Raw genomic sequence first — 19,558 nt, 5'->3', positions numbered from 1 at the left:
AATCAGGAATATTGAAATTCCACACCCGATCCTTCTTCCTCCTGATAAGGAAATCTTAAACAAACTCTCTTGTCTCACAGTGAAATTAAGTTAAAGCTTTATTAAGGAAGAAAAGTTACAATACTGAGATAGAAAAGCAAGAAAATAAAGCCCCATTCACACGAGAATGAATCACGTCCGTGTGCTGTGCGTTGAAACAACGCACAGCACATGGACCCATTTATTTAAATGGGGCCATTCACACATGTCTCTCTTACTTCTCTATCTCATTATTGTAACTTTTCTTCCTTAAAGAGGCTCTGTCACCACATTATAAGTGCCTTATATCCTACATAAGGAGATCGGCGCTGTAATGTAGATGACAGCAGTGCTTTTTATTTAGAAAAACGATCTATTTTTACCACTTTATGAGCGATTTTTAGCTTTATGCTAATCAGTTTCTTAATGCCCAAGTGGGCGTGTTTTTACTTTAGACCAAGTGGGCGTTGTACAGAGGAGTGTATGACGCGGACCATACAAAGGGAAATGCAGACAATGATACTGAAGATTAAAGGATTGAACCAGATAACCGTGTCCTTTATTACCAATAACGGAGAGCCCGTGGGGAAACCAAGATGGAGGGATAAAAATTTCAGAAGATATTAGACTCATTTCAGAAGATATTAGAAACACAGAGACGGCAGCATTAGTGAGCCAAGCCAAGGAGCACATTGTTAATAGTTACATAGAACTGAGTTTTTCTAAGCTTGGTTGAACTTAATGTCTTTCTTTTTTAACCGTACTAACTATGTAACTTTAACCATGTAACCATCATAGTAAATTACACTGTATTACATATAGCCTTGCTGGGACATTCAGTGCCTCAGCAGCAGTGTGATAAGAGACAGAAGGTGGAGGACGGCTGCGCGTTCAAGTCTGCAGCAGCCAAGGACACTCTGTGCACATAAAAATCTACATTATACAGAGTACATTTTATCACAGAAAATAGCCAAACCAACACTAAATTCACTTAGTCATGGCAAACTTTTCTGTGTGTGTGTTTATGATTAATTTCCTACCCCAATCACAATAGGGAAAACAGTGATAACCCTATTGTTTGTGGTAGTGCGCTATTCTGCACTGTTAGATAGATGAGTCTTTATAGACTCCGATGCCGAGGGGGGATTTTTACCTGAACATTAGCTGAGCATTATTAGTTTTATTCCAGATTTTAGTAACACAATTTAATAGATTTTTGTATTAATCAGGCATTCACAGGACCTTATGGGGGTGGGATTCTCAAATATTCTAAATTATCAGAGGAGTATGGAGAAGTATATAAAATGTAGTTTTCGATTTTTAAAAATAAGCAGAGTCCACCCCTTAAACAACAGTCCATCAATATGCAAGGTTACCAAATGCAAACTGGTAATGCAGTGATACGTCATCATATACAGTATATACAAGACGGGTACATTCCTAGTCTCTCTTGGTTATGTTTAAGGGAAAAATTATGACTTTTATATGAAAAGAAGAAAATCAGTTTGCATAGATCAGATTTAGTACACTCCATTGAAGTTGTCATTTATAAAAGTTTTGCTTTCAATTAACTACTGGATAAAGATATGTGTAAGGAAAATGAAGTTTATATGAAAAAAAGAAAAATCAGGTTGCATGTATCACATTTACTATACTGCTCAATGTTAACGTTTAACTTAAAGTTGGCATTTTTAAATGCTTCCCTCATTTGAATTATCTGATTAAGATAAATTAATAATTATGTGGCAAAAAGATTGCTCTTCACAGGAAGTGTTCAACTCGGAGCAGAAGGTGTGAAAATCAGATTCTAATGGAATGTGGATGGATAAGGCAGGTTAACCGGTAGCATCCAAGGCACTCTTGATGGCACTTGCATTGATGGTGTGTGACCTCACATATGCCCCAAGACTGCAAGGATCGATGTGGTAAGATCTAATTGGTATGTCCCAGGTTTTACAGCTGTTGGGGGGTGTGGGTGTGTTAGAGCTGTTTAATTTGCCTACAGAACAGTCCTGGCAGACTGGTGCCAACCTTACCAAAACACACCTATGTCCCACGGAGAGACCTCCCCAGGTAATACAAATTGTTTTCATTCTGCTTCCTAAATTAGGAATGTGTAAACGTGCAGAGAAGGTAAAAAAATAAAAAAACATGTGTGACTATTTCTGTGGGTAGGAGCGGTCACGGGTAACCAGCTCAGATCAAGGTACAAACTACAAATCCCACTCAAAAAGGGTTATAAAGCAAGTGCAAAATAAAAATTACCCAGTAGCTGCACATTTACTAGATACCCTGTCCAGTGGGAAATATATAATTTTATGATAAACATTTTTATAAAGGGTTTTACTTGATCAAAGGGTTTGCCAATTTTATCACATGCACTTAGATCAACCCTTATAGGGCATGTTGATGTTGTTGTTATCACTATATGAACATTTATTTTACCAATTGAAAAAGGTTGGGTCCCCAGCAAGTGCCAATAAACTTAAACCAAAGACTTATCAAATTGATCAACTCCATCACTGAGATGCACAGAGCCACCAGGCAGGCACAGCCAGAGCCAAAACAACGCCAATCCAAGCAGCCTTGCAGACAAGCAACTTACTGGAGGAAGACGACTTAGATGCGGAGGGTTTGTGGGGTGAGGCAACTCACCCCAGACTCACAGTACAAAGTTCTGTGTACAGCCCGGTGACGTACACTAACAAGAGACAGTTACTGACAGATGAAAAGGACCATACCCAGTCCTGCTGACATCAACCACCGTCAAGGTAAAGGAGAAATCCACCCGGATCCACAAAAAGGCCAAAGACCTGAGTGAAAAGAGCAGCCAAGACGAACCAGTTAGCAGCATCCAAGTGTTCACCGCGGGGGACAATTAAGTGACCACCAGGAGGTGGGTAATAATAAATCCCCCACTGGACACCACCGTACAGTTTGGGTTACCCTAGGGGTAACCGTCAGTGAAGCGCAGAAGACAGAAGAGGATGAAGATGTACAGGACTTGTCAATGTCAGTGATGGGACCCAAACCTGGAGGAAAATACTGAGACTGGGGATAGCATTATTTTATTAGATGGGGCCCTATTGTTTATATTGTTTGAGGTTTATAATCATAATGTACGTAAATATGCCACTGTACTGCAAACTACAACGTTTCAGAAGTGATTTATTATGTGGAGTTGTGAGGTGAAGGTCACTAGTTGTTGTCACTCATAAGCAAAAAGTACACGGCATATATGAAAGCCCTGAAGTTATGTTATGTGACTTTACTGCGGGGAATCTTTAGGCTTGAAAAAGTTATGTACGACGCTAGGAGTCCCTGCCTCTCCGTGGAACTACTGTCCCGTACTGAAAACAGGATTACAGTACGGGACAGTTGTCCTGCAGCGAGGCAGGGACTCCTAGCGTCGTACATAACTAGGATGCTAGGAGCCCGGCTCCCTGCAGTGTGTTCGGTTCGGGGCTTGCGGCCGAAATACGTTCTGTCCTTTACGGACGTAACATGCTCGTGTGAACCCAGCCTAAGACGCACCTGACTATAAGACGCACCGAGGTTTTAGACAACAGAAAATAGGAAAAAAAAATCATATTTTACTTCTTTTACAAAGAAAAAACTATTGGTTAAATAAAATTATTTGTTCAGTTTCACCACATTCTGAAAGCCATAAATTAGATTTGTTCCATCGTTTCGAGGGCTTATTTTTTGCAGGACGAGCTGTAATTTTTATTAGCACCATTTTTTGGTACATACGATTTCTTTTAGCACTTTTTATTTCATTCTTTTTAACGCTATGGTGACCAAAAGACAACGATTCTGGGGTTTTAAATTATTGTTTTTTTTACACCGTTCACTGTGTAAGTCAAATAATGCTATATTGTAATAGTTTCGGACTTTTACGGATGCAGCGATACCAATTTTTTTTATTTTTACATTGTGCTTGGGGAAAAATGGGAAATGTTTTTTTTTAAACTTTAATTATTTTCTTTTTTTTAGACACCTGAAAATGTATTTAACTTTTTTTTACCACACATTTTATTAGCTCCCCTAGGGGACTTCAACCAGCAATCATTAGATCGCTGGTACAATACACTGCAATAAATGGATGAGTTACGGAAACAGCGAAACTCGCTGAGCTACGCTATTTCCGTAACATCGACACCAGTGAGAACGCCGCCACAAGACTCCTGCCTTCTTCTGACGGTGAGTGAAAGCAGAGCGGAGAGTGGCAGCAGTTGGGCCGGCTACCCCTTATAAGGGGGTTGTGTTGCGCTACCTACAGGGGGGCGGTGCGTGGAGTGATCCACAGGGGGGCGGTGCGTGGAGCGATCCACAGGGGGGCGGTGCGTGGAGCGATCCACAGGGGGGCGGTGCGTTGAGCGATCCACAGGGGGCTGCTCGTGGAGCGATCCACAGGGGGCGGTGTGGGGAGCGATCCACAGGGGGCGGTGCGTGGAGCGATCCACAGGGGGCTCTGGTGGATGAATTTTCCATTGACCGGTAGCAGAGTTACACAACTGGGAAAAAAAAAATCCCCATCATGTAACTCTGCTACCTGTCAATTGAAAAGTCATCCACCACAGGGTCTCCCTCTTGACTTTCATTGTTCTCAGCCTTTTGGTTTGTCCTGCAGCTGCCGCCATAATGAGGAAATGTTATACCCAAGTTAGGAAAAGTAACACAAAGACGACATAACCGGATCCATAATATCTGTGATATCCAGACAGTCTAGAGATCCGCAGTGACAATGTGCGCGTGTTATTTGCAGAAGGAACTGGCCGTGATTTGATGTGTTGATGCAGGATATTGGGCGTCGTTAGGGGCGTGGCTTAAATGTCCCTCTTTTCCGAATTCAAAAGTTGGGAGGTATGATACATCTAATGTGTATGACCAGCTTAGCACATGAGATTGATGACTGGCAGTAACATACACCTGGTACGATTGCCCATCATTCACACTGCCTATGAGCGGCATGTCACAGAATATGATTGTGTTGTCCCTTCCCTCAAATATTTACAGATGTGTAAAGTAATGACCCCCACATCACAGATTTACAGCAGGTGATCTCAATGTCTGTGGGGGGGCGGATATTAACCCCTTCCAGCATCGCTCCATACATGTTCTGCATGGACAGGCGGTAATGTAAGGAACGTGTGTTTGGAGCTCAAGCATCGGCCCCATCAGGAACGCCTGTCACACTCTCAGATTTTATGAGCAGGATAACAAAGGAAAAGCTGTCAATCATTCTGTGTGGGCGGGGGAAGCAGGACTCACAGGCTCTCTCTAGGAGTCCTGGCAGGATTTAGAAGGGAACTTGTCAGTAGGTTCGGAGCCACTAAACCACCAGCATGTCGTTATGTAGCTGGAGTTTAGTGTTCCAAACCTTCCCAAGTCAAAAGCCTCCGTTTCAGCAAAAAAACATACAAGTTACTTAGAGGAGACCAGGGAAGGAGTCCGGCGGCAATGAACGCATGCTATAGATTTGTTGGACATATACAGGAAACATAGGGATCAAACGTGATGTAAGAGAGCCGAAATTCTGGAGCTCCTACATTACACGTCATTGTACACACGTGTATATGTACTGCACATGACGATATTAAGACATCAACATGGCGGCCAGTCCAGCCTGTGCCCACAGTAATGCCAATATATATCTGTCTCTTCTCACCTTGTGATGTGCGCGGCCGGTAGTTCTCCATCATGACCTCCTCGTACAGATCCTTGTGTCCTTCTAGATACTCCCACTCCTCCATGGAGAAATAGACAGTGACATCCTGACACCTTATAGGAACCTGACACACACAATGATACAGTCATCACCCATACACCTCCAGTGCTGTTACTGTAGAATTTCCCAGCATTCCCAGCAGTGTCACCTCTCCAGTCAGCAGCTCAGTCATCTTGTAGATCAGTTCTAAGATCTTCTTCTTATTATTATTATTGTTGTTCCTCTCATGTATCCGAGAGTGAGGCTCTGTGATGGGGCTCGGACTACTGCTCCATCCTCCTGACTCATGGATGATGGGAGTCGTACAGTCACCCAATGTCTTCTTCACTATTGTGTACTCCTGTGTATGGAGAGAGACACTTAGAGAACTAAACACAGTATACAAAGAACTGGAATGTAACAAAATGGACCATGTATCAGGGGCACGCCTATGGAGACACCGCCCCTAGGAATGCAAGAGGAGTGTACAGATGGACTTACAGCTGAGGAGCCAATGGGGCTTAAGCACATCCCACATCTCTAGGGAGGGAACTTGTGTTTCTTTCTTTTGTTCAATAAAAAGTTCAGTTCAATACCTGCTTGACTGAGGGAGGATGTCTACCAACATTTGTCTGTCTGGTGTACTTTTTCCACGCATGCTCTCAGTTCTGAATTTACAGAGGTGGCTATTCGGTGTGAAATAACAGGGAAAAGGAAGTTTTCCCTGACATGACTTGTTCTATAATGTAGAAAAGTTTACCTCTCCGCTCAACAGGTAGATGATCTCCAAGGTGAAGTCTAATATTCTTCTGCTCATCTCATTCCTGTCCTTGTCCATCCTTGGTGGGTCATTCAGGAGAAGGACGTTGCGGAGGAGAAGATGAGAAAACTGGAGGAACTGGAGGATCTAGTACTACAGACGTCTTTATGAAGAAAGGAGAAGATGGAAATCATACAGTGGACAACATCATGTGTGACATACAGAACCTTACTTATTGATGATTGAGAGAAACATCTTCTCAGAGCCATCACCACATGGAATAAAGGAGTATTCCCAACACTGACATTTCTCCCCAGGATATGCCAGAAATGTCTGATAGATGCGGCTCCACCTCTGGCCGTGCTCGGCTGTTTTTGGACCTCATATACAAGTGAATGGAGAGAGTCGTGCACATGTGTGGTCACCTCTCCATTTATTCTCCACCTGGATGTAGTCATCACCTCACCAGGCGAGTCGGGGGACCCCTGTACTCCACAGAGGTGGGACCCCCATATATCAGATATTTATGGCATATCTCTCAAATGAGAAGAATAAAATGAAGACATTTCCCCCCCAGGACAATGAAGACCTGACTCCTAACAACCTGACACATGGCGGATACTAGGGAGACATTGCTAATAACTCACAAGACGTGGTGCACACTATCCCGTAGTCAATACCGGCTGCTGAATCTAAGATGTAAGAAAGAGGGGGGGTCCTCTCTGACAGCTCATCGGCCCCTCGCGATACCATCACGGGGTGCAGATGGTTGTCATGGGAGCCTGAAGGGGGTAATGAAGGTCCGCCAGCCTATTAACACCTTACGCTTAATCACGATATACTGCCATACATTAGTACTACAGTGTATTCTACCAGGGATCTAATCATCACTAGTTCACGACCCCCAAGGGAGTAATAACATTTGTTAAAAATAGCCATATAAAGTTTTAGTGATGTAAAAAACAACAACTTTTTTTCTCTAAAGTAACGTACAAAAACAATAAAATAACAAACAACAGGTATCACCGCATCCGTAAAAATCAGAACAATTACAATACAGCGTTATTTACCCTCACGGTTGACACAGTAACAAAAAAGTAAATTAAAATCGCTGTTTTTTGGTAATCTTAGCTCTAAAAAAAAAAAATAAAAAAAAAAAAAAAAAAAAAAAATCTACAGCTCGCCCCACAAAAGATAACAAATCCCTCACTCTGCTCCACCCACGGAAAAATAAAAAAGTTCTATAGCTGAGAATTTGGCTATACAAAACGCTTTTTTTCTCTAAGATTCGTTTTTTCTACAGGGGGGGCTGTGTGTGGCGCCATCTACAGGGGGGGCTGTGTTTGGCGCCATCTACAGGGGGGCTGTGTGTGGCGCCATCTACAGGGGGGGCTGTGTGTGGCGCCATCTACAGGGGGGGCTGTGTGTGGCGCCATCTACAGGGGGGGCTGTGTGTGGCGCCATCTACAGGGGGGGCTGTGTGTGGCGCCATCTACAGGGGGGGCTGTGTGTGGCGCCATCTACAGGGGGGGCTGTGTGTGGCGCCATCTACAGGGGGGGCTGTGTGTGGCGCCATCTACAGGGGGGGCTGAGTGTGGCGCCATCTACAGGGGGGGCTGTGTGTGGCGCCATCTGCAGGGGGGGCTGTGTGTGGCGCCATCTACAGGGGGGCTGTGTGTGGCGCCATCTACAGGGGGGGCTGGGTGTGGCGCCACCTACAGGGGGGGCTGTGTGTGGCGCCACCTACAGGGGGGGCTGTGTGTGGCGCCACCTACAGGGGGGGCTGTGTGTGGCGCCACCTACAGGGGGGGCTGTGTGTGGCGCCACCTACAGGGGGGGCTGTGTGTGGCGCCACCTACAGGGGGGGCTGTGTGTGGCGCCACCTACAGGGGGGGCTGTGTGTGGCGCCACCTACAGGGGGGGCTGTGTGTGGCGCCACCTACAGGGGGGGCTGTGTGTGGCGCCACCTACAGGGGGGGCTGTGTGTGGCGCCACCTACAGGGGGGACTGTGTGTGGCGCCACCTACAGGGGGGACTGTGTGTGGCTCCACCTACAGGGGGGACTGTGTGTGGCTCCACCTACAGGGGGGACTGTGTGTGGCTCCACCTACAGGGGGGACTGTGTGTGGCTCCACCTACAGGGGGACTGTGTGTGGCGCCATCAACATGGGGACTGTGTGTGGCGCCATCTACAGGGGGACTGTGTGTGGCGCCATCTACAGGGGGACTGTGTGTGGCGCCATCTACAGGGGGACTGTGTGTGGCGCCATCTACAGGGGGGGCTGTGTGTGGCCCTTTCTACAGGGGGGCTGTGTGTGGCCCTTTCTACAGGGGGGGCTGTGTGTGGCCCTTTCTACAGGGGGGCTGTGTGTGGCCCTTTCTACAGGGGGGGCTGTGTGTGGCCCTTTCTACAGGGGGGGCTGTGTGTGGCCCTTTCTACAGGGGGGCTGTGTGTGGCCCTTTCTACAGGGGGGGCTGTGTGTGGCCCTTTCTACAGGGGGGGCTGTGTGTGGCCCTTTCTACAGGGGGGCTGTGTGTGGCCCTTTCTACAGGGGGGGCTGTGTGTGGCCCTTTCTACAGGGGGGGGCTGTGTGTGGCCCTTTCTACAGGGGGGGCTGTGTGTGGCCCTTTCTACAGGGGGGGCTGTGTGTGGCCCTTTCTACAGGGGGGGGCTGTGTGTGGCCCTTTCTACAGGGGGGGCTGTGTGTGGCCCTTTCTACAGGGGGGGCTGTGTGTGGCCCTTTCTACAGGGGGGGCTGTGTGTGGCCCTTTCTACAGGGGGGGCTGTGTGTGGCCCTTTCTACAGGGGGGGCTGTGTGTGGCCCTTTCTACAGGGGGGGCTGTGTGTGGCCCTTTCTACAGGGGGGGCTGTGTGTGGCCCTTTCTACAGGGGGGGCTGTGTGTGGCCCTTTCTACAGGGGGGGCTGTGTGTGGCCCTTTCTACAGGGGGGGCTGTGTGTGGCCCTTTCTACAGGGGGGGCTGTGTGTGGCCCTTTCTACAGGAGGGGCTGTGTCTGGAGCTATCTACAGGGCGCTATGTGCAGGGCGGCGGTGTGTGGAGTAGGGATGCACGATGCATCGAAACTTCGATACTGTTTCGATACTCTGCATCCCCAAACGGTTCGATACGGTTATTTCATGTATTTCGATACTTAGCTGTGCGGCCGCACAGCTCAGTGTAGTAACACGTGAATGTGCGAGTGCGGGGCTGCGGCTGTGTAATACAGCCATTGCCGCGCTCCTGAGTCCTGATAACAAGTTTGCAGGGTCAGTATGCTGCGATGCGGCCGGCGCGGCACTGAAGACAGAACATGGCGGGCGCACTACAAAACACCCCCATGTTCTGTCTTCAGTGCCTGAACTGCCGCTCATTAGTGCAGCGCCGGCCGCATCTCCTCATGCTGACCGCGCACGCACTTCCTGTCAGGAGTGGGGCAATGGCTGTATTACACAGCTGCAGCCCCGCTCTATAACGGCGGAGAACAGAGAAACCTCTCATCTCCGCCGTTAATTCCTGTGAATGCTGTTGTGATCACAGAGGACTGCCGCATTCAGGAGAAAATGAGAAGGGGGGATGCCCCTTGGATCACGTCACAGGGAATTCCTGTGACGCGATTGAGGGACATACCATATATGGGCAGACCGCCCAGGGTCCATTGAAGGACCCCAGGGCTGTATTACCACATCTCCTGTTGTTAGGGAATACTTAGGTATGTCCTAACAACTGCCTGTGTACTATCCGTACACAGGCTAATGTACTGGCATATAGATATATATACCAGTACATTAAAGTTTAAAAAAAAAAAGAATATACACATACACCTTTATTTACAATAAACATTAAAATAAGTCTCAATACATAAAATATACACATATTCAGTATTGATGCGGCCGTAATAACCTGCACAGCAATTTTTTGCGTCATTTATGATGTGTACGCTGTAAAAAAAAGCAAAAAAAATTGCTTTCTATCACTTATTGTGAGACACGAGGTGTGATGATGAATTTAACCTCCATGTGCCTGACATTAATAGTAATTAACCCCATCATGTTTCTCAGTCATAATGGGTTTATGTGTAAGGTACCTGATGGGGTTAATTACTATTAATGTCAGGCACATGGAGGTTAAATTCATCATCACACCTCGCGCCCCACATCAGAAAATGATAAAACTTTTTTTTTTTTTATTACTGTTGGCAAAGTATCTAATTGGTAGCGAAATCGCAATACTAAACGAAGTATCGGTATCGAAGTCCAAATTCTGGTATCGTGACATCCACAGTGTGGAGCAATCTACAGGGGGGCTGTGCATGGAGCTTTCTACAGGGGAGCTGTGTGTAGAGCAATCTACAGGGGGGGGGGCTGTGTGTAGAGCAATCTACAGGGGGGGGGCTGTGTGTAGAGCAATCTACAGGGGGGGCTGTGTGTAGAGAAATCTACAGGGGGGGCTGTGTGTAGAGCAATCTACAGGGGGGGCTGTGTGTAGAGCAATCTACAGGGGGGGCTGTGTGTAGAGCAATCTACAGGGGGGGGCTGTGTGTAGAGCAATCTACAGGGGGGGGCTGTGTGTAGAGCAATCTACAGGGGGGGCTGTGTGTAGAGCAATCTACAGGGGGGGCTGTGTGTAGAGCAATCTACAGGGGGGGCTGTGTGTAGAGCAATCTACAGGGGGGGCTGTGTGTAGAGCAATCTACAGGGGGGGCTGTGTGTAGAGCAATCTACAGGGGGGGCTGTGTGTAGAGCAATCTACAGGGGGGCTGTGTGTAGAGCAATCTACAGGGGGGCTGTGTGTAGAGCAATCTACAGGGGGGGCTGTGCGTAGAGCAATCTACAGGGGGGGCTGTGCGTAGAGCAATCTACAGGGGGGGCTGTGCGTAGAGCAATCTACAGGGGGGGCTGTGCGTAGAGCAATCTACAGGGGGGGCTGTGCGTAGAGCAATCTACAGGGGGGCTGTGCGTAGAGCAATCTACAGGGGGGCTGTGCGTAGAGCAATCTACAGGGGGGCTGTGCGTAGAGCAATCTACAGGGGGGCTGTGCGTAGAGCAATCTACAGGGGGGCTGTGCGTAGAGCAATCTACAGGGGGGCTGTGCGTAGAGCAATCTACAGGGGGGCTGTGCGTAGAGCAATCTACAGGGGGGGCTGTGCGTAGAGCAATCTACAGGGGGGCTGTGCGTAGAGCAATCTACAGGGGGGCTGTGCGTAGAGCAATCTACAGGGGGGCTGTGCGTAGAGCAATCTACAGGGGGGCTGTGCGTAGAGCAATCTACAGGGGGGCTGTGCGTAGAGCAATCTACAGGGGGGCTGTGCGTAGAGCAATCTACAGGGGGGCTGTGCGTAGAGCAATCTACAGGGGGGCTGTGCGTAGAGCAATCTACAGGGGGGCTGTGCGTAGAGCAATCTACAGGGGGGCTGTGCGTAGAGCAATCTACAGGGGGGCTGTGCGTAGAGCAATCTACAGGGGGGGCTGTCCGTAGAGCAATCTACAGGGGGGGCTGTCCGTAGAGCAATCTACAGGGGGGGCTGTCCGTAGAGCAATCTACAGGGGGGGCTGTCCGTAGAGCAATCTACAGGGGGGGCTGTCCGTAGAGCAATCTACAGGGGGGGCTGTGCGTAGAGCAATCTACAGGGGGGGCTGTCCGTAGAGCAATCTACAGGGGGGGCTGTGCATGGAGCTTCCTACATGGGGGCTGTGCGTAGAGCAATCTACAGGGGGGGCTGTGCGTAGAGCAATCTACAGGGGGGCGGTGTCTGGCGCTATCTACAGGGGGGCGGTGTCTGGCGCTATCTACAGGGGGGCGGTGTCTGGCGCTATCTACAGGGGGGCGGTGTCTGGCGCTATCTACAGGGGGGCGGTGTCTGGCGCTATCTACAGGGGGGCGGTGTCTGGCGCTATCTACAGGGGGGCGGTGTCTGGCGCTATCTACAGGGGGGCGGTGTCTGGCGCTATCTACAGGGGGGCGGTGTCTGGCGCTATCTACAGGGGGGCGGTGTCTGGCGCTATCTACAGGGGGGCGGTGTCTGGCGCTATCTACAGGGGGGCGGTGTCTGGCGCTATCTACAGGGGGGCGGTGTCTGGCGCTATCTACAGGGGGGCGGTGTCTGGCGCTATCTACAGGGGGGCGGTGTCTGGCGCTATCTACAGGGGGGCGGTGTCTGGCGCTATCTACAGGGGGGCGGTGTCTGGCGCTATCTACAGGGGGGCGGTGTCTGGCGCTATCTACAGGGGGGCGGTGTCTGGCGCTATCTACAGGGGGGCGGTGTCTGGCGCTATCTACAGGGGGGCGGTGTCTGGCGCTATCTACAGGGGGGCGGTGTCTGGCGCTATCTACAGGGGGGCGGTGTCTGGCGCTATCTACAGGGGGGCGGTGTCTGGCGCTATCTACAGGGGGGCGGTGTCTGGCGCTATCTACAGGGGGGCGGTGTCTGGCGCTATCTACAGGGGGGCGGTGTCTGGCGCTATCTACAGGGGGGCGGTGTCTGGCGCTATCTACAGGGGGGCGGTGTCTGGCGCTATCTACAGGGGGGCGGTGTCTGGCGCTATCTACAGGGGGGCGGTGTCTGGCGCTATCTACAGGGGGGCGGTGTCTGGCGCTATCTACAGGGGGGCGGTGTCTGGCGCTATCTACAGGGGGGCGGTGTCTGGCGCTATCTACAGGGGGGCGGTGTCTGGCGCTATCTACAGGGGGGCGGTGTCTGGCGCTATCTACAGGGGGGCGGTGTCTGGCGCTATCTACAGGGGGGCGGTGTCTGGCGCTATCTACAGGGGGGCGGTGTCTGGCGCTATCTACAGGGGGGCGGTGTCTGGCGCTATCTACAGGGGGGCGGTGTCTGGCGCTATCTACAGGGGGATCTGGTGGATGATTTTTCCATTGACCGGTGGCAGAGTTACACTACTGGATAAAAAAAAAAATCCCCATCATGTAACTCTGCTACCTGTCAATTGAACAGTCATCCACCACAGGGTCTCCCTCTTGACTTTCATTGTTCTCAGCCTTTTGGTTTGTCCTGCAGCTGCCGCCGTGATGAGGAAATGTTATACCCAAGTTAGGAAAAGTAACACAAAGACGACATAACCGGATCCATAATATCTGTGATATCCAGTCTAGAGATCCGCAGTGACAATGTGCGCGTGTTATTTGCAGAAGGATCTGGCCGTGATTTCATGTGTTTATGCCGGATATTGGGCGTGGTTAGGGGCGTGGCTTAAAATTCCCTCTTTTCCGAATTCAAATGTTGGGAGGTATGTATATGGTACAAAAAATGGTGCTGTGAATATCTACAACTCGTCCCGCGAAAAACAAGCCCTCGTACGCCAATATTAATGGAAAAATAAAAAAGTTACAGCTTTTGGAAGGTGAAGAGGAAAAAACAAAAAAAAAAATCCAAAAAATGGCTGCGGCGGGAAGGGGTTAACAAGAAATGTATAAAAGTCAGTGAATAAGTTGTATGTCCCGAATATTATGTCATTACAAAATACGACTCGTCCCACAAACCATCCGACCACTACAAAGACCGGAAATAACAACTTACCCCAAAGAGGCCGGCACTGGAGGGGTTAAATCCCGGCTAGGAGTCCAGTGGGCGGGGTCACTCAGTGATTGACAGCTCTCTATATACACACACTTATACAGGGGTGACTGATAAAGAGAACACCCGACCAGCGCTGTTCCCTACCTCTTACACGGAAATAGCTGAAGGACCTGTGATGACGTCACGATCAGGTGACCGGGGCAGGAGGGGCGGGGCTTATCAGCGGGAGGAGATTGATCACGCGACATGAGGGGCGGGGCTTTGTGAGTGGCGTAGCTGCTTTGATGTGTAAAGCATGGATTATCACGTGACATGAAAGGCGGAGTTCTGTCCCGGTCACATGATGGTGACGTCACCACAGGTCCTTCAGCTGTTGCCGTGTATGAGGTAGAGAGCAGCGCTGGGCGGGTGTACATGACTTCGGATCACCGTTGTTGTTTAGTGTTCTCTCTGTTATCAGTCAGGAGATTTCCCATGATGCAGTAGTAAGGTAAGGTTACATGAGGTCATTTATGTCCGGTTTTGGTGCGTTTTTGTCTGGCACAGTGTTGGTAATTATTATTATTTATTATTAGCGCTGTAATATGAAATACAGTAGGGATTAACCCCTTGGTGACATCAGATCTATAGTATTATGTTGTACGTGCGCCGTCACACTAGAAGCAGCGGAGCCTTCACCGTACACGACTTCTCACAGCCGCCGGCAACCGCCAAGATCAGAGACCGCGCAATCCCGGCTGTTTAACCCCTCAGATGCCGTGATTAATAGCGACCGCGGCATCTGATCAGTTAGAGATCGCGGCTTCCTCTGTCCTCCGAAGAAACTGCGCGATATAGACCGGTTACCAATGTAATACGGTTCTTTTTTGTTTGTTGTTTTTTCCAATAAATGATGTAAACATTAAAAATAATGTAATCACCGCATCCGTTAATGTCCAAATTATTAAAATATCAAGTTTATTTAAGCACAGAAATAATTCACTTGTGAACGTCGCTGTTTTTGGTCGCCGCGATTCTCCAACATATGAAATAAAAAGTCCCCAAAATGTCACCAAAAAAAAAATCACCGGAAATATAAAACCCTCACACCGCGCAATTACCGGAAATATAATCCCCCCCCACACCGCGCAATCGCCGAATATAAACCCCTCACACCGCTCAATCGCCGGAAATATAACCCCTCACACCGCGCAATCACCGGAAATATAAACCCCTCACACCGCGCAATCACCGGAAATATAAAACCCCTCACACCGCGCAATCACAGGAAATATAAACCCCTCACACCGCGCAATCACCGGAAATATAAAACCCCCTCACACCGCGCAATCACCGGAAATATAAAACCCCTCACACCGCGCAATCACCGGAAATATAAAACCCTCACACCGCGCAATCACCGGAAATATAAAACCCCTCACACCGCGCAATCACCGGAAATATAAACCCCTCACACCGCGCAATCACCGGAAATATAAAACCCCTCACACCGCGCAGTCACCGGAAATATAAACCCCCTCACACCGCGCAATCACCGGAAATATAAAACCCTCACACCGCGCAATCACCGGAAATATAAACTCTCACACCGCGCAATCACCAGAAATATAAACCCCTCACACCGAGCAATCACCGGAAATATAAACCCCCCACACCGCGCAATCACCGGAAATATAAACCCCTCACACAGCGCAATGACCGGAAATATAAACCCCTCACACCGCGCAATCACCGGAAATATAAAACCCCTCTCACACCGCGCAATCACCGGAAATATAAGCCCCCCCACACCGAGCAATCACCGGAAATATAACACCGCGCAATCACCGGAAATATAAAACCCCTCACACCGCGCAATCACCGGAAATATAAACCCCCTCACACCACGCAATCACCGGAAATATAAACCCCCCCTCACACCGCGCAATCACCGGAAATATAACACCGCGCAATCACCGGAAATATAAACCCCCTCACACCACTCAATCACCGGAAATATAAAACCCCTCACACCGCGCAATCACCGGAATATAAAACCCCTCACACCGCGCAATCACCGGAAATATAAACCCCCCCCACACCGCGCAATCACCGGAAATATAAACTCCTCACACCGCGCAATTACCGGAAATATAAACCCACCCCCACACTGCGCAATCACCGGAAATATAAACCCCCTCAACACCGCGCAATCACCGGAAATATAAAACCCCCCACACTGTGCAATCACCGGAAATATAAAACCCCTCACACCGCGCAATCACCGCAAATATAAACTCCTCACACCGCGCAATTACCGGAAATATAAACCCCCCCCACACTGCGCAATCACCGGAAATATAAACCCCCTCACACCGCGCAATCACCGGAAATATAAACCCCCCACACTGTGCAATCACCGGAATATATAAACCCCTCGCACCGCGCAATCACCGGGAAATATAAAACCCCCACACCGCGCAATCACCGGAAATATAAAACCCCTCACACCGCGCAATCACCGGAAATATAAAACCCCTCACACCGCGCAATCACCGGAAATATAAAACCCCTCCCACCGCGCAGTCACCGGAAATATAAACCCTCACACCGCGCAATCACCGGAAATATAAAACCCCTCACACCGCGCAATCACCGGAAATATAAACCCCTCACACCGTGCAATCACCGGAAATATAAAACCCCCACACCGCGCAATCACCGGAAATATAAACCTCACACCGCGCAATCACCGGAAATATAAAACCCCTCACACCGCGCAATCACCGGAAATATAAACCCCCCACACCGCGCAATCACCGGAAATATAAACCCCTCACACCGCGCAATCACCGGAAATATAAACCCCTCACACCGCGCAATCACCGGAAATATAAACCTCTCACACCGCGCAATCACCGGAAATATAAACCCCTCACACCGCGCAATCACCGGAAATATAAACCCCTCACACCGCGCAATCACCGGAAATATAAACCCCTCACACCGCGCAATCACCGGAAATATAAATCCCCTCACACCGCGCAATCACCGCAAATATAAACCCCTCACACCGCGCAATCACCGGAAATCTGAAACCCCTCACACCGCGCAATCACCGGAAATATAAACCCCTCACACCGCGCAATCACCGGAAATATAAAACCCCTCACACCGCGCAATCACCGGAAATATAAACCTCCCACACCGCGCAATCACAGGAAATATAAACCCCTCACACCGCGCAATCATCGGAAATATAAACCCCTCACACCGCGCAATCACCGGAAGTATAAAACCCCCCCACACCGCGCAATCACCGGAAATATAAAACCCCTCACACCGCGCAGTCACCGGAAATATGAACCCCCTCACACCGCGCAATCACCGGAAATATAAACCCCTCACACCGCGCAATCACCGGAAATATAAACCCTCACACCACGCAATCACCGGAATATAAACCCCCCCCCCACACCGCGCAATCACCGGAAATATAACACCGCGCAATCACCGGAAATATAAACCCCCTCACACCACTCAATCACCGGAAATATAAAACCCCTCACACCGCGCAATCACCGGAAATATAAAACCCCTCACACCGCGCAATCACGGAAATATAAACCCCTCACACCGCGCAATCACCGGAAATATAAACCCCTCACACCGCGCAATCACCGGAAATATAAAACCCCTCAAACCGCGCAATCACCGGAAATATAAACCTCCCACACCGCGCAATCACAGGAAATATAAACCCCTCACACCGCGCAATCACCGGAAATATAAACCCCTCACACCGCGCAATCACCGGAAGTATAAAACCCCCCCACACCGCGCAATCACCGGAAATATAAAACCCCTCACACCGCGCAATCACCGGAAATATAAACCCCCCCCCCCACACCGCGCAATCACCGGAAATATAAACCCCCCCACACCGCGCAATCACCGGAAATATAAAACCCCTCCCACCGCGCAATCACCGGAAATATAAAACCCCTCACACCGCGCAATCACCGAAATATAAACCCCTAACACCGCGCAATCACCGGAAATATAACCCCCCCCCCCACACCGCGCAATCACCGGAAATATAAATCCCCTCACACCGCGCAATCACGGGAAATATAAACCCCTCACACCGCGCAATCACCGGAAATATAAAACCCCCACACGCGCAATCACCGGAAATATAAACCCCTCACACCGCGCAATCACCGGAAATCTAAAACCCCTCACACCGCGCAATCACCGGAAATATAAACCCCTCACACCGCGCAATCACCGGAAATATAAACCTCCACACTGCGCAATCACCGGAAATATAAACCCCTCACACCGCGCAATCACCGGAAGTATAAACCCCCCCCCCCCCACACCGCGCAATCACCGGAAATATAAACCCCCCCACACCGCGCAATCACCGGAAATATAAAACCCCTCCCCACAGCGCAATGACCGGAAATATAAAACCCCTCACACCGCGCAATCACCGGAAATATAACCCCTAACACCGCGCAATCACCGGAAATATAACCCCCCCCCAACACACCGCGCAATCACCGGAAATATAAATCTCCTCACACCGCGCAATCACGGAAATATAAAACCCCTCACACCGCGCAATTACCGGAAATATAAAAACCCCTCACACCGCGCAGTCACCGTAAATATAAACCCTCACACCGCGCAATCACCGGAAATATAAACCCTCACACCGCGCAATCACCGGAAATATAAATCCCCTCACACTGCGCAATCACCGGAAATATAAACCCCTCACACTGCGCAATCACAGGAAATATAAAACCCCTCACACCGCGCAATCACAGGAAATATAAACCCCTCACACCGCGCAATCACTGGAAGTATAAAACTCCTCCCACCGCGCAATCACCGGGAATATAAAACCCCTCACACCGCGCAATCACGGAAATATAAACCCCTCACACCGCGCAATCACCGGAAATATAAACCCCTCACACCGCGCAATCACCGGAAATATAAAACCCCTCCCACCGCACAATCACCGGAAATATAAACCCCTCACACCGGAAATATAAAACCCCTCACACAGCGCAATCACCGGAAATATAAATCCCCTCACACCGCGCAATCACCGGAAATATAAAACCCCTCCCACCGCGCAATCACCGGAAATATAAACCCTTCACACCGCGCAATCACCGGAAATATAAACACTGCGCAATCACCGGAAATATAAATCCCCCCCCCCCCACACCGCGCAATCACCAGAAATAAACCCCTCACACCGCGCAATCACCAGAAATATAAAACCCCTCACACCGTGCAATCACCGGAAATATAAACCCCCTCACACCGCGCAATCACCGGAAATATAAACCCCCCCGCACCGCGCAATCACCGGAAATATAAACCCCCCACACCGCGCAATCACCGGAAATATAAACCCCCTCACACCGCGCAATCACCGGAAATATAAACCCCCTCACAACGCGCAATCACCGGAATATAAAACACTGCGCAATCACCAGAAATATAAAACCCCTCGCATCGCGCAATCACCGGAAA

At 49.5% G+C, this 19,558-nt stretch overlaps 1 protein-coding gene across 1 annotated transcript in view; it reads right to left on the bottom strand.

The window, feature by feature from the left end:
* LOC142676927 (uncharacterized) overlaps positions 1-14,187 on the bottom strand; it is an 80,262-nt gene extending 66,075 nt beyond the window's left edge. The window contains 4 exon segments of the mRNA XM_075847242.1: positions 5,690-5,813; positions 5,898-6,089; positions 6,489-6,651; positions 14,021-14,187. Coding sequence (XP_075703357.1) covers positions 5,690-5,813; positions 5,898-6,089; positions 6,489-6,566 — 394 coding nt within the window. The 5' untranslated portion in view covers positions 6,567-6,651; positions 14,021-14,187.
* Between the last annotated feature and the right edge of the window lie 5,371 nt (positions 14,188-19,558).

Source organism: Rhinoderma darwinii, chromosome 1, assembly GCF_050947455.1.
Source record: "Rhinoderma darwinii isolate aRhiDar2 chromosome 1, aRhiDar2.hap1, whole genome shotgun sequence".
NCBI classification, from domain to species: Eukaryota; Metazoa; Chordata; class Amphibia; order Anura; family Rhinodermatidae; genus Rhinoderma; species Rhinoderma darwinii.
Note: the sequence above shows the minus strand (reverse complement) of the source record. Positions and strands in the feature narration are given on the sequence as shown.